Source organism: Strongylocentrotus purpuratus, unplaced genomic scaffold (genome assembly GCF_000002235.5).
Source record: "Strongylocentrotus purpuratus isolate Spur 01 unplaced genomic scaffold, Spur_5.0 spur5_scaffold_2, whole genome shotgun sequence".
NCBI classification, from domain to species: Eukaryota; Metazoa; Echinodermata; class Echinoidea; order Camarodonta; family Strongylocentrotidae; genus Strongylocentrotus; species Strongylocentrotus purpuratus.
The window spans coordinates 9,293,929-9,309,893 of record NW_022145605.1 but is presented as its reverse complement, the minus strand read 5'-3'; the positions used below and the strand labels follow the sequence as shown (position 1 = coordinate 9,309,893).

The following is a 15,965-nucleotide window of genomic DNA, read 5'->3' as shown; positions in this document are numbered from 1 at the left end:
AGTAAGAGATATAACAGGCTAATTAGATAACTCTTGCAAAACCATAGTCAAAGCTAACATTAGCACTTGCAAAGAGGCAAGCTGAACTTAGCACTGAGCAACGACATACAATCTTGAGAGCATAATTGTACATGGAGAGTACTGCTTGTTCAATTTACAATAAATTTGAACACATTTATTTGGCCTTCTGCAACAGGAATCTTTTATTAGCTGTCATTACACATTTGTTCATGATAAAGGTTTATTTAGTATGTCAGAAATAGGCAAAGCTTTGCAACAAACAACTTACTGTTGATAGTGTGATATCTAGTACACATGTATACAAATTAAACTTTGGAATTAATCACTGCATCATATTCCTTACAACTAATACAGGGGGCAATTATTGCACAAATTGTTAATATATCAAACACAAAATATGTTTCATTACATTTACGAAAAGCAAGTTCCAACATTAAAAAAAAATGGGCATGCATTATTTACAAACTCTTTCAGGAAATAGACTCTGAGGCAATTTCATTACCTTTATATATGTTGTACAAATAATTCAGGTTTGTGAGTGGATTAGTGAATATGCATTGCATGCAGATCTATTCATTATCCAGTTAATTGTGACTTTAATTATTCATTTCATAAAATGGGTCGGCAATATAAGTAAAATGATAAAAATGCCAAGAATCGCAGTCAAGGGAGCTGCCATTTGCTTTGAATGAAATCACAGTACATAAGCACAGCCAAACAAGGTAGAACGCATTTCAGTCTGTGCATCAATGTCCTTGCCATTTTAAACCGTGCATTTCTTAGCATCTTAATTTTTATCTGTGGGTTGTCACTTTTTGATGGGAACTTTGTTGCATGGTAGGTGTGATGGAAAGAAAGATGCATCATCACATGGTATCATTTGACCAATTAGACTGCCTATATTCTTGGACCCCTTTTATAAATCACAATGTCCACAGAAATTTTGTTCAGATAATATAAAAATCATTGATATCATATGTTCATAAAATTATATCAATGTGTCAGGTACATTTGCGCATCTTACATATGTCAATCATCTGGAAATGTTAGTAAAAGTGTTACATACATTGAACATATAGGGATACATGCAACCTCAACCAGGCAATCTTAAACATATAATGAAAACAAGACAGATACCCACAAGGTTTTACGGCTGGACCATGATTACTCACCATATTAAAATATAAGCTACCAGGTAATTACTTTAATATCGCCTTTCAATCTTATGTGCAGATCTAAAAAGCAATACTGATGCTTCAGTTTAACAAAGAAAGATAACAAAATACCAGCAAACAATCACAAAAATTCTAGTACAAAGATTAATAGACAGCTGCTAGCAAGGCTTATCTGTTAAACGTAACAAATTTCAAATCAGATTTTATCAGATTTTCTTCTACTTCTTCTTTTTCTTCTTCCTCCTCTTCTTCTTTCTACTCTTCTCCTCCTCCTTCTTTATTCTTCTTCCTCTTCTTCTTCTCCTCCTCCTCTTTCTTCTTATTTTCATCATCATCATCATAATCACCATCATCCTCTGTATCATTAAAGTGATTAATTTAGTATAGTTGTTATGATAATTATTATTCTTATCATCCACATCACAAAAACATACCGTACCATGTATGTCTCATCCATCCTACTCCTCTCCTCTCCCTCACCTAACACTACTATTTCTCTCTATTTCAGTTCTCGAATTGTATACGCTTTTATACAGGAAATATTTTTAAACAATGCATTTTAACTCATCGACTACTGAATTAGATCATTCTTATAGACTTAATAATGCAGGAGCTACCCGTTTCCGGTAGGTAATGGGTTGAAAAACATGTGTTTTGAGTCTTTGTTATCAATCATGACAGCTAAGACCTTGTTTTGCACAGGGGGTTTTCAGTATGAATAAAGAAAATGACTTGTTTTCTTTGAGTTGCATGAAACTTAAGAATTAGCCTGCTTATTGAAAAAAATCTTCAGCATTCTAATTATCATGATTGTTGAAGCCTATAATTTTGAGGTTAATTTTCACAATCTTAACAACATTAGGCAAACAGGAAATAAAATGCATTATCATATCCACACTCATAAGCATTCTAAACAGCAGCAATGATTCCAAGTATTGGCAAGCACTCATGGAGCACAATTCAATAAATCAGTTACATACTGTATTTTGAGTTGCACTTACAACAAAAGTTATATAAATGATCATTTTGCAGAAAACATTATACATGTAAATCATTTTAACCCATTGGCTACTGAATGCACACATTTTCTTAGGCTTAATGCAGGAACCACCGGATTCATGTAAGCAATGGATTATGAACTATTGTTATGTCTAATTGTGTTAAAGGCAGGCACCAGCCAATCTACCATCACAATCTTCCTCTAAATTTTCATCTTGGTTTCCACAAGTCCTTGAGACCATCACCTTCAGGATGCTCAGAGCTTAGCAGGAGGGGCGGAACCAACGATCGGTGTGTCCAGGAATTCCTTCCACCAGTCAGGCCTCTCAAGGCACTTGGGAGTCTGCAGAATGGCGTTGTACAGACGCTTGTAAACCTGAAGAAAAAAAAAGAACCAAAACAAAAAGTAAAGAGGCAATTCAGTACACAGCTTGATTTCAATCAAAGTAAATTATCCCATTGACTACTGAATTCTCTGATTCCCATACGCTTGATTGAGGAATCACCCAGTTCCTGTAGGAAATGGGTTAAGTGATTCCCGGTATGGGATTTCTTCATTACTACACCACACATTTCAATTTCTAAAGTGATTTTTTTTTTCCCCCTCGTATATAAAACATTTGCAGAGTGCAATAACAAAGTGGAAAATCATACTAATATACTGAACAGTGAGTAGTTCTTTCCAGGTAAAGAAACAATGTGGGCATCATTATACAAACATTTTCCATGTTATGCAAATCAATTGCATCAATTCAATTCCAAGTAAATGATAACACAAAGAATTAAACAGAAGTGAGTCGTGCAACGCTTTCATTGATATCTGGATGAGAGAAGGGTGGAAGTTAGGTGAAAGCTTTGACAGTTTCTTCAATATAGGCCATACGCCCCGTATTTGGTCTAAGTCTTGACCTCAATTCCTCTGAATGTTTCTTACAAAAGACCTCATTGCCCTACATGTATGAATGATACCAAATGCTTTCTTCCTGAACAGGCTGGATCATGTCACTGCCTCATATATATATCTATATATATTAAGCAAATAATCACCATTGGTGAAGGTGATGGGACAAACTATCACTTCAAAGGCAATCTGGATGTTTCGCTTCGGAATGATAGCGTTTACGTTCAGATCGCCGAGGCAGTGATAGTTTGCCATCGCCTGAAACCAAAAAGGTGATTATTTTGCTTTATATTCCACATCGGAAACATTTCACTTCATCTGTCATTTTAGAGCAACAAATGATCAATAAACAGCTGGCAAACGGTGTACGATACGTACAGTGCATGCAGTACTTACATGCATATGTACCGGTATACGCAACGTATACAAGAAAGTGTGTTGCACAATGTAGATAGTACGCAACAAACTTTTCTTCGTCCATCATTAATTTACTTTTGACCAATTGTAGCGCAAGATTCTTTGTATGTGGAATATAAATATATATATATAAACTGTGTAATGCTATGGGGAGCCATCTTTACCTGACCATCAGCACAGCCTATGGGTGAGTTGAGGATGAAGTCAGGAGGAGCCAGAACATCAACCAGAGAGACCGCATCATTCTTAACATCCCTGCAGAGATGGAGGATGGCATCCCGGATCAACCTAGCGGTCTCCGCCCCAGAGAAATATCCACCTGATGGATTGGGGAGAGAAGGAGAGGGGATTATTAATTGGATGAAGGGTATTAAGCCAATCAGAAATTGGAATATTTTCCTTTCCTTTGTAAAAATGAAACAGAAAATTGAATATGAAATAGCAGAGAAGAAAGGTAAACTGAGCTCCCACTTTAGGAAATGGTCACTTTCTTTCTTGTAGAATTTTGATCTCCTAGTATTTAATAAATTGTATACTTCCTGATTGTCAATTATGTTATTATATTGTTAATATTACTGTATTTCAGTGGAGCCTCTCCTTGACGAGTCCAGTCTCTGTTTCTTACATGATATATAACCTTGATGCATGTCAGGGTGAGCTTTACATGTACAAATGTAACTGACTAGAGTGAGGCATTTGTGTTTTACTGTTTTGTGTTGTATTGTCCTGTGTTGTTCTGTATACATCCATTTACTTTATTGACATGTTATTATTGTATGCGATGTTGTTGAGTTTTTTTTCAATAAAAAAAAAAAATACTAAAAAAAAAATCAGAAAGTGGAATATTGATGGCCTATCTACACTAGATTAGCCAGGAGTGATTAGACCTCTCTGTGTGGTCACTGGCAGGTGGTTATCTCATCAAATCAGCTCTCAATTAACATAAGAAAAAGGGGAACATGGGGGTTCAACGGGTACCGCTTAGGCAGTGTTGGCTGTATAGAGGTCGCAAGTAGCTACAAGTAGCGCAGTCCCACTTTAATTGGTCTCTAAACTTAAGAAACTATACAGACTACATAATTAGTAAGGACTGGACTTTGTTAAATGATTAGGGTCTGACATGGAGGATATCAACAAAAAAATTAAACAAATGTACTCATTTTTACAGAGCTTAACGACTTGTTACCATAAAAGCATACTAGGGAGATGTGACTTGCTCTAGCAGAAATCAATCTAGAATTGATGAAATATAGTTTTACTATAATCCACATCATTTCAATCCGACTCACCTTGATAGAGAGTGGCCATATGTTTCTCTAGACTCCAGAGACCATACAGACTACAGAGTTTAGTGAGGACAGCAGTCTGTTCAGGGATGAAGTCACCAGTCTGTAGATAATTCCAGAACTGTTCCAGCAGTGTATGCTATGAGGGAGATACAATACTAATGTAATCATAACTATGTGGCATAATTTTTTTGGGAAGCCTTGTGAAGAATTGACTTAACAAATGGGCAAAACATACTACTGCTCACACAACCTAGCACTTTATTATTAATTACCATTAATTTTTTGGCATCACCTGACCCTGGGAGGTGAAAAGTTAACTGAATCACTGTAACCCTTAGGTCTCTCCTCCCATTATAACTTACTGGGGTTGTGCAGATGGACCACAACATTGGGGTTTCCCCCTACACTTATATGAACAGTGCAGTGGGTTCTTACTGTGCACAGGTGGTGACTTTCCTCTAAACGGGGCCTCCATTTAATTTCTAGCTATCTGAGGGATAGATTGTTTTCCACTATAACCTAGCCTTTGTCTATGAAACAGGGGAGGGGCATGGTAACAAACGGGCGTTAACAATCCGCCTGAGTTGGATTCGAACACACAATCTTTAGTACGACGGGCACACACTACACTGACTGAGCCAACTCACCTCCTAAATGTATTTTCACTATATGTACAAGTTTGTTTCTCGGTTATCCTTACCTCCATAAAAGCAATTGCCAAGGTCCTGCAGAAGTAGACCTGGGAGTCGTTACGAGCACTGAAGGCATCCTTTCCATTCATCAGCTCCTGCTGGAGCTTATGGGAGCTCTCCTGCAGGAGGTAGACAACCAGCCAACGGTAAGCACCCAAGATCACTGATCAGAAGATAGAAAGGAAGCATGATGAACCTTGACGGTTAAGTGTTTGCATGGTGGTGTGTATAACATTCATTAGGTTTGTGATTTCACCATGTGGGTTGTCCTGCAAAAGGACTGTTGGGTTTGAAGGGGATAGAAAGTAAAGAAAGATTGAGGTTTGAAGAATTCTTTTGGTTTCATCTTGTGGAGGACTTCTTGAGAAAGTTCAGAAAGAAGTGGAGACAATTGGGAGAGAGAAGTATAATTTTGTGTGTGGAGTCCTGAAAAGAACTGGTGAACCAGAATATGAATGCGAAGAGAGAGAGAGAGAGAGAGAGAGAGAGAGAGTGAGAGAGAGAGAGAGAAAGAGAGAGAGAGAGAGGCTCCACATTCCAAACAGGATGACTCTTGTTTTCTCTCCCAATGATCTCACATAGGACAAAACTATAAGATTACTCTAATTTGTTGGTGAACTTTTGGATGAACTATTAAATAAGCACATACTGCATCAATAGTTATGGGCGAGTCCATACATTACAATTCAAATTCAAGATTTTATTATACATTGTATCTGATTGTAGTATTATGTTTATAGCTCTACTGGAGCTTAGATCAGACAAAATATATGAAGCAACATGGCAGATTTGATGTATTCCAAAATTCTTTGTAAACTATGGGACACCTACCGGTAATGACCAAACACCTTGGACTTGCCTTTTACACATTTTAATAAAAGAATCACTAATATCGATAATCTCTACTGGTGTCACTGCATATTGAAAAGGGTAACGCAAGATCGTAAGCCGAGTCGAAAATGACAACCTATGTGCTGACTTTCAAGAACATTTCAAGAATATATCCTCCTTTTTGCACAAAAAAAGGTACAAAATGGACTTAATGTAACCCTATTTTTGGCCATTACCAAGTCCAAAATTAATTGAAAAAGTACCCTATTCTCACCCAATCTTCCCCGTGCTATTTGAATTGCATGTTACTCTTTGAAATATGTGACCTTTTTGCGTGAAATAACAAAAAATATATTTTTATAAAATCCCCTGACATAGGAATCTTGGCAAACATCCCTAAAAATCGCCCCTTTTTGGTGAATCATGATACACAATTTAAACATGAAGTGACACCATTGGGTGGGGACCTCACCTTGGGGTTTAATGACATCCTCCAGCTTGCGGACTGTGAACTTCTGCTTGATGATCTCAAACATGGAGTCCAGAAAATCAAACGTCCCAATGGGAGAGGAGATGGTCTCACCTGCAGTCAGAGCAAAAATAGATAAGCATGTTTGATGAAATTTGGATCTGCAAAACCTAAAACTTTCAAGACTTGTTAATATTACCTTACTCTTTTATTTTGTTTTATATTAATAATTCCTGAATTAATGTGGCTACACCTCACATTCTTTATGCATTTTTCATCTTCTTTTTTCTTATTTCTCTCCCTCTCTCTCTTTCTCTCTCCTTTTTGTTGGCTTCTGCCTTGAGCCGAAAGGAATGCAACCAATAAATCCTGCAACCATTGCACAATATCCTTGCTATTTCTAAACTTTCAAACCTGGCAAAGTGATAAAATTGTGGTTTACCAATATTACACATGGGTCTTAAAAGTGTTTGAATATACTTTGAAGAGGTGTCATAGTCTAGGATTCAACACATGACTGGAAATTGAAATGACATGGGTTAAATCCTCATCATGGCACTTATGTCTGTAAGGAAAGCATTTTATCTACATTGCTTCCCTCCACCCAGGTGTTGAATAGGATGCAAAAGTCATTGTAGTTTGCTCAGGAATATGAGCAAAATGGCACCTGGCTGGAATGCTCTCCAAAAGTGAGGAATGTGTATTCATTGTGTACAAGCAAACCTGAATCAGATGAAAGGGGTAGTAACATATCTAAAATCCCTTAGCGATAATGGCGATGTAGCACTATATAAGCCTAGAATTTTATTGTAAAATATGTGACTGGTTACTAACCTCTTTTTTTAGCGGCAAACAAAGCTAACAAGTAGTTACTGGTCTGTTGGAGCAGGACGTTGTTGTCTCCCTCATATGTACAATTCGGGTCATGGTCATCTCGTAACACACCAAACCTGTTCACTGCAAAAGGACAGAGACAGGTGCCATCTCAACAACTTTATAATGAATATAGCAGCATGAAAGAAAAACCTATTGAAGAGATGCCCCATCCAGTATGATATCTAATTACTAATACCATAACAAAAATGAGTAAAACATATTCACATTTAAACAAATTTAGCTGTTCAGATAGCTTTGTAAATAGTGTATATCATCATCAAAGACAACATTTTGCCAACATCATAATTCCTCTTTATCGGAGATGACTCACAAATCCAGATCATTGCCACTACCAAATTCATTTCCTATCAGATGATAAAGCAATAAGGCACACAAGTAAATTCAATTGACTGTATTGATACAATACATTGCTAACATAAAAGATATCAAAATATTGTTATTCCAAAAGATGCATAAAAGTCATAATCATTACACTAGTGGATTTTAATGAGTTGCCTCTGGTGTTTATCCCTTGATGAATACAATGCGACACACAGAGATCATATGTGTGTCGCATATAAAGAGCCAAGTATTGATATAGCAAGAATCTCTGCAAACACCAATGCAATTGCATTCAACTTACCCCACAGGTACCCGTGACCCCCACAGGCCTCCCTGCATTCCTGTATGCAGTCCCTAGCTAACCAGCTACTCAGGGGCTTGCTGGCGCTAGACAAGGCATGCATCTCCTTCCCAAGCTCTGCCTGAAATCAGATCAACACAATAACAATAATAGTCTCACTTGCACAATGCTTAGTAATACGTTTCTATGTGCTTTTAATACATTGTAATTATTATTGCTCCAGTCGTTTGGATTCAACTGCTAATCCACTTACGATAGGCACACGTTCTGCTTCCTGGGGAGTATTCTTGCAAGAAGTTATTTTACAAGCGTACACATCCTTTTCCTCAATGAAGATATATCGCAAATTTAAATACCAAAATTGCACTCTAAATACCGGTTAATGTGACCTGAGAATAGAAAAATCAATGTACTGGTAAGTGCACAAAAGTTATCTCCAAGTTATATGCAAAGGAGGTGCGATAGCTCAGTTGGTAGAGCAGTGGTTTCGTAATCCGGTGACCCGGATTTGAAACCATGTCGATGCGCTAGTGCCCTTTGGTAAGGCATTAAATCATCATAACCAGGTCCCTCGGAGTGGACCGAAAGCCGCTGGTCCTCTGGTTGCATACTAATAAGCATTTTATGCTTTCTTAGCAGTCATGTCAAATAACCACCACTATTACATGTACATCATCCAAGTCAATGTGGTCCTCAATATAAAAAAAACCCCTCTCTTTATGCTCTCCAATCCTTTAAGTAAAAGTGAACTTGTTGATGATCATACCTGTCTCTCACTCTTGTCACCAAGCATGAGGGACACCTGACATTCCACCAAGTGCTTGAAGAGTTTGTCTGAGAAGTAATGCAGGACAAAGGCACCGGCCACATACGGCAATAGTCGCCATTGCTACATGTATAAGAGAAAAAGAAAATAAATATCTATTCATACAAGGAGGTAAATCTAATTTTAAAGAAAACTTGTCTGATACATGGAAGACAATATTAAACAGGGTATATGAATTATTTTTAAAAGAAGCTGAAAGGATAACAGATCGTTTTTAATATGACATATTATGTATGCTGGTTTTTAGGGGAAGCAGTTTTGATTTAAATAGGCAAATCTAATTACAGTACATCTCATGTTTTTAAAAGGAAGCACGTGAAAAGTCTCATAATAAAAACAAATGAGAAATTACATTTCAATGAATGGGACATGCTTCAGAGTTTCACAACTCCATCCTCAACCTTAAAATTACGACAGAAATTAACCTTATATATACTATCTGGTTACATACAGAAATTACTAGATCATTAGATCAATTAAAGACTGGGTATGTTAATAATTTGGTAATGGGATAAAGGATCTGACTGGTGACTTTGTATTATCAACTTGGCTTTTTGTCTAGTCTGAATGCCATATAACAAAACTTTGTATATGAAAATTCATATTTCAGCATCGTTTTGAGCATCATTTCGAATAAAATACCTAATCAGGATCCTGCTCTCGTCTGGGCACCACACCATCAGAACATTGCATAACTGGGTGGGGCAAATCATGAGCGTAACCTGATGATTGACAAGCTGTCATGTCAGCTGTCCTCTTCACAACTAGCTCCTTCATTTAATGTTCTTTCTATGATATTATCATTTAGTGTGTCCACATCTTACACTATAAAAAGATGACTTTCTGGGCCCTGTTTCATAAAACTTCTTATCAATAACAAATGCTTAAATTCTATGACAAATTTGCTCTCAGCCAATCAAATGCCATAATTTCAGTAGCTTATAACAGTTATTGTAACTTGTTGTTTATAACATGTTTTATGAAACGGGGCCCTGAACCTTTCTTTATACAAATGTTGTTAAGTTTCCTCTCCTCTGAACACGCCATAAATTGCACTCACCTGCATTTGATACTCTAGCACTGGCAACTCTTCATCCGCTGTGGGTCCAAACTGTCTCCTGACGGCAGAGTAGCGCACAGCGATGGTCACGGCAAGCTTCAGATTTCCAACCCCAATGTTTGTGATACCAACTCGTCCTGATGACAGGGCTCCCACAGAAGCACCAAACCTTTTGTTTGGATCCTAGAAAACACAGAAAAAAGGAGGAAATCTCATTAACATATTTGTAATATTACTGAAGAGGTTCATCTGTTTAATGATTTAACTGGAAAATGAGTTCTTTCTTACAATCAGTGGAGAAATTACCAGTTTCAGTAAGCTTTTATTTGCCGTTCCTGCTTCTCCAGAATAAGCATGCAGCATGGCAAGTGACAGCTTACCGAACAATTAATTTTTCATTTCTAAATATACAGGATTTCATCTATCTCAAGGTAAAATATTAGAATAAAATGTTAGATTATTGACATTCTTTTTGTTGCTGCTATTTTCCTTCAAAATGAAAGAGCCTAATGAAATAAGACTTTACATATCACTTAAGGGCAGTTGCATCATGATGAAAAATGAAAATGAGTGCTAAGAATGAACCCTGATCTTACAAAAAGTATCTTTATAATACGCAAATAAAAATTTGTTGAACTGTTAGAAATTAAAAGAGGTGTACCGGCACCCTTTTTGTAAGATAATAAAATACAGATGTTTATAAATAAAGATAAACAAAGAAATATTGCTTTAACTATAAAACTCAAAATATAGAAGAATTCCTCTTGAATTATGTTACTATTATATAAAGAGAATACTTTTTGAATAGTTGAATTCTTTGTGGCTTTCATGTTTTATAAAGCAAGTACTAGTCAATGACCTATCATGAATTGTGGTAAGATTTTATACATGATAGTTTGTAAGATACTGTATATTATTTCTTCACTGTACCTTAAATGGGGTGACAAATTGGCCACTCTCTGTCACATCTCCGGTCCTGTTGATCAGGTTTTCTCTTGGAATGCGGAAATTGTGGAATGATACGAACCTAGAGAGAGAGAGAGAGAGAGAGAGAGAGACAGAGACAGACAGAGGGAGAGAGAGAGAGAGAGAGAGAGAGAGAGAGTGAGAAAGATTTTTAAAAGGCATCTACATTATGATATAAAGATTCATCTGCTTAATGTCAACAGAAACACATAAGTGTTTCATTCCTTTGTCTGCTTTGTTTTGCTTTTATTTTCATTTCATTTTCTTTTGCAATACAGAGTGACAATGAATATGTAGGACAAATTAATTAAATGCATTAGCCATAAAAGTATAGAAAATGAATGCCATTTTATTTCCACAAAACCTTCCTTTATCTTGATTGCCCATTTTAGGTATAATAGATATCACATGTGAACCAAATCTTACAAGGAGCCTTCTGGGTTTTAGGTGTTTTTTGTTCTTCTTCAATTGACTCCTCTCAGTAACATCTACTCAACTGTTATCAAGTCTATGAAGGCCTTGTTTCTCTCCAAGCCCCCCCCCCCCCTCAAGCACCCCAGGGAAGGGTAGAAGTGTCTCAGGATCCCTGATGGGTACTATTATTATTATTCCGCTTTTATAGCGCTTAATACATACATCTACGATGTCCCTAAAGCGCTTTATACTATTACCTCAGTCATTGGATTCTATACTAGCCCGCACAATCTCCACTCCCTGGGGAGCATTCCATGAAGGAGTTGAGGCCATGACCATGGCCATCATAGGTTTACAGCTGTGCATAGACGATTGCATGGTACTTACCCATTATCCAACCCATGGAGGCCCAATTTCTCTCCAAGGTCCCCTACAAACACCCCAGGGAGGGGTAGAAGTGTTTTGGGATCCCTGATGGGCACTATGAAGGAGTTGAGACCGTGACAGGTGCCGTCATGGGTGTAGAGCTGGGCGTATACGATAGCATGGGTAGCAGACTTGCCTAGGTTACCGACCCAGACCTTGGCAGCTTCTATGTCCGGTGTGTTCACCACAAACTCCTATGACAGAGATATAACATGCAAATACCATGAACGTCAAACCTTCCTGCATCATGAGAAATATTCATTTGAGCAGACTAAATAAATCAGAGTCCTGTTTCATAAAACTTGTTATCAATAAACAAGTAAAAAAAACTTAAACAACAACTTTAATGACAGCCAATCAAATGTAATGATTTCAGTACCTGTAGCTTAAAATAGTTATTGTAACTTGTCATTGATGTCAAGTTTTGAAACAGAGCTCAGGTTCACTTCTATGTTACCTACATGTATATTGTTATTTGATAGACTATATAGATCTAAATGTAATGAAACGTGCGCTGCCTATTCAGATAATGCAGAACATTATTATATTCTCATCATGGTAAAGAAGGCACGTTTTGTATGTCATGGCATGGAATAGACGATCTAAAGAATTGTGAAGTTTGCTGTGGAACAGTTTTTTGTATCAAGATAAACCATAAAGAAAGCACCACAAATGATTGGGAAATTCACATGAAATTGATGCACAGGCCAATTTCAGAGTTATTGAATCACAAAAATACAAATTCATACATGAACCTAGGTGAAACAGAAACACTCCTGGCAGAATCTCATATCTACCTCAAATTTGTTCAATAGTTCTCCTGATAAAGAAGCTTGCTTTGAACGAGCTGATTTTACCCAAACAAATCTATCGTTAATTCGTTATCATTTAATCAGTTATTTTTATCTTTTGTCATTTAATCATAGCCTTTGACCACTCATTAGTTACATGTACCTGTACAAGTGTCTTTTGTTTGCAGATACAAGTAAACATATAATCAAACTTTGCTTGTATTACACAATTAACACCCACTAAAGTTATCCATATTTTAACCTACATGTATATTCTATTAATTCAGTCTATATCCAAATATGAGAACTAGAGTCATGATAAAGAGAGAGAAATCTCATAAATCCAACCTTTGTTAAACTCAACTTTAGACCAAGGTTAAATGTTAGCTTTTGGTTTAAATCTTTAGTACAATATGGGTTTTGAGTCTGGAATAGATTTGAATGAGGTTTAATGAAATCATATTGAATTTAATAAATCTTCATTATATAACAAAATCTATTTTGGGAACCATTGGATAGCAAAACTACCGGTACTAGGAGGAGAGAAGGGGGGGGGGGGGGAGGGTGTTGGCACTTCCCTGCTTTTGACAGATCATCTAGTTACTACATAACATTTACAATGTACATGGCATCTCCTGTGCAACCAGTCACTGGCTCTACTTTCTTTTCATCAAAGATCTTAATTAGCTGTACAAAATATAATAAAAGGAAATAATTCTTTATATCTGATTCTGCAGTTAATTTTAAAGTGCATGTACATGGTATGAAAGGTTGGCTTACCCGTGTACTAGGATCGTATTTTGCTGTTGTTCTCATGGCTCGTGTGTTGGACCCGTGCGCCAACTCAGTCAAAGCAAAGCAACCTATGATCTAAATGGATTACAATAACAGGAAAATATGAAAACTAACACTCACCCTGACTTTACATTGAAATAACACATTGAGTCCATTGGAAGCACACTTATACAGATGTATATAATCTCATAATTAATAATAATATCATCATTTGATACTATTATTATCATTAGTACATGTAGTATTACTATATTCTTACCCCAAGACATATGAAACTCACCTCTAATGCATCGCTCTTCGTCACAATATCTTCATACTTCATGGACCCGCTGGCTCTCAATGTCTGCCCAAACAGCTGAAAGACAAATCATTAAAAAATTTGCTGTCACAGTTTTGCACACTTGAAAGGCTTACAAATTTTGTGAGTGGTTAAGATGCATTACATTTTCTTGCCAAGAAACTGAGGTGTAGAAGAGGGAGGAAAGGAAGAGGACACTGTTACCGAGGCCCTGAACCATCTTGGCTGGGAATTCCTTCAGACACGAAGGATGAATCAAAGACTTTCCATGTTATTTAAGATGAAGAATGGCTGAGTTAATATCCATTTGGATGAATTTATTTAGCGTAACCCAAGAGCTATTTAGAGGACTTTATGACCAGAAGTTTCTCCAGATCAGGCATAGGGCCAGGGTATTCCAGGACTCCACCTTTGTAAATACTGTTATGAACTGGAACAACCTTCCTTCTTCAACTGTCAATAGCCCATCCCTGGAGACATTTAAAGCTAAGCGTGGATGTGTCTGGAGAGGACATTTGCTGATCAAACCATACAGATACAGATGCATCTCCTCTTTTTTTAAACCACACAATGATTAGAGCTTACATCAAAAACGGGGAGGCATGTTGTACTTTGACAGAAAAAGAAAAATAAGAAGTTCAAGAGTAGTTGAAGACACTCACATTCTTGTTCAGGTTAAACTTGGTAGAGAGTGCAGCATCATAAAGGCACACGGCACTGTTGAACCAACTGATGGTGTCTGGGTTTGCTAGGATGCCTTCCATAGACAGGAAGTTATAGCGGACCAGCTGCTGGACCTGACGGAACACAAGGGCTCTCGACTCTTCCATCGTCAGCGGTCGTTGGCTATGTTGGAAAAGTGGATCCTTCTCAAGTGTTTTCCATATCTTATACTAGAAGCAAGATGAAATTAAAACTTTGGTTTAGAAATATGTACTCATAAGTCAAAACCATTATGGACTTTAGCACATGTAGTCCTTACGACCTGTATTTGACTATCCACTTATCATTTAATGGATCAACCATGGTTATTAAAATAGGGAAAACTACTCATGGTCATGGGTACAAACTTATATATTCATTCACTGAGTACTGCACTATTAAATGTAAGTGGGATTTAATTAAATTACATTTGCTAGATTACCTGATTCAGGGACTCTTCAACTACATGTACTGTACATACATCCGTGCTTGGCTTAAATTTTAGAGTTTTCAAGAACATTATGAAGAATTTGAATAAATATTTTTAGCTACTCAAAACCTCATGTATGATTTACTACAATTTGATTTACTCACATGATAACGAATGCACTCCTCGCCTTCAAATGCCACCTTCATTGCTTTCCAATCAAAAGTAGCATTTTTCCGGTACACATCAAGAGGTCCTGCAGGTAAATCAGGTAAAACTTCGAAGATGTGTTTTTCGTCAGGTGTTGTATCTTCATCGTTCGATGAGGCACTTCCTGACAGAACCTGGTCCGCTACACCAGGGGCATTCCGTGATGATGCTCCGTCTACACCGGCTCTTTCTTGCACAAGCTTATCAAGTAATCTGACTTTAGACATTTTATCAGTTATCTAGCACGGAAAGTAGTGAATTTTAGAACAACACTCTGTTGCTCCTATATTCGGTTCAAATACTGGGCAAGATTGATTGTATGTAGAACTGTATTTTCAGTAATTAATAATCGGATAACAGACTAAAAATGATTGCCGTTTTATGCAGCTGCAGACTGTTATTTGGTAGAGAGTTTAAATGCGGGGGGAGTAGCAACTCGTTAAAATTAACTACCGTACCCTGCCCAGTTACCGCCCCCCTGTAGGGCGCTTTAGTAACGAGACGGTACGCACAGGATAGGAGACGGAGTGTTTAACCGACTGTGACGGGTCTCGCACTCTTGTTACCGTCGTGATATTTAAGCGCTTTCGCTGTCTGCTAAAGGCGACGGGGACGCAAAGCCGTATCCAATTTCCGCGCTGAACTGCACGCCTGCTGCCTTTTGGTGCTAGTGCATTAGGGCCTTGAGGCTTGGCCGGAGCGCCGGGGCAATTGACCCGGCGGTGGGCTGTAGTGCA

At 37.4% G+C, this 15,965-nt stretch overlaps 1 protein-coding gene across 1 annotated transcript; it reads right to left on the bottom strand.

Moving 5' to 3' along the window:
* Nucleotides 1–1,991: 1,991 nt before the first annotated feature.
* LOC580903 (peroxisomal acyl-coenzyme A oxidase 3) lies at nt 1,992–15,704 on the bottom strand. The gene is made up of 15 exons (XM_030991606.1): nt 15,186–15,704; nt 14,552–14,782; nt 13,872–13,946; nt 13,577–13,666; nt 11,967–12,199; nt 11,130–11,226; nt 10,200–10,382; nt 9,080–9,202; nt 8,314–8,434; nt 7,629–7,751; nt 6,798–6,908; nt 5,503–5,657; nt 4,803–4,938; nt 3,678–3,832; nt 1,992–2,571 (listed from the first exon to the last, which is right to left on the bottom strand). Exons 1-15 carry the CDS (start codon nt 15,453–15,455, stop codon nt 2,452–2,454), a joined length of 2,223 nt encoding a protein of 740 aa, XP_030847466.1. The 5' UTR covers nt 15,456–15,704; the 3' UTR covers nt 1,992–2,451.
* Nucleotides 15,705–15,965: the final 261 nt, after the last annotated feature.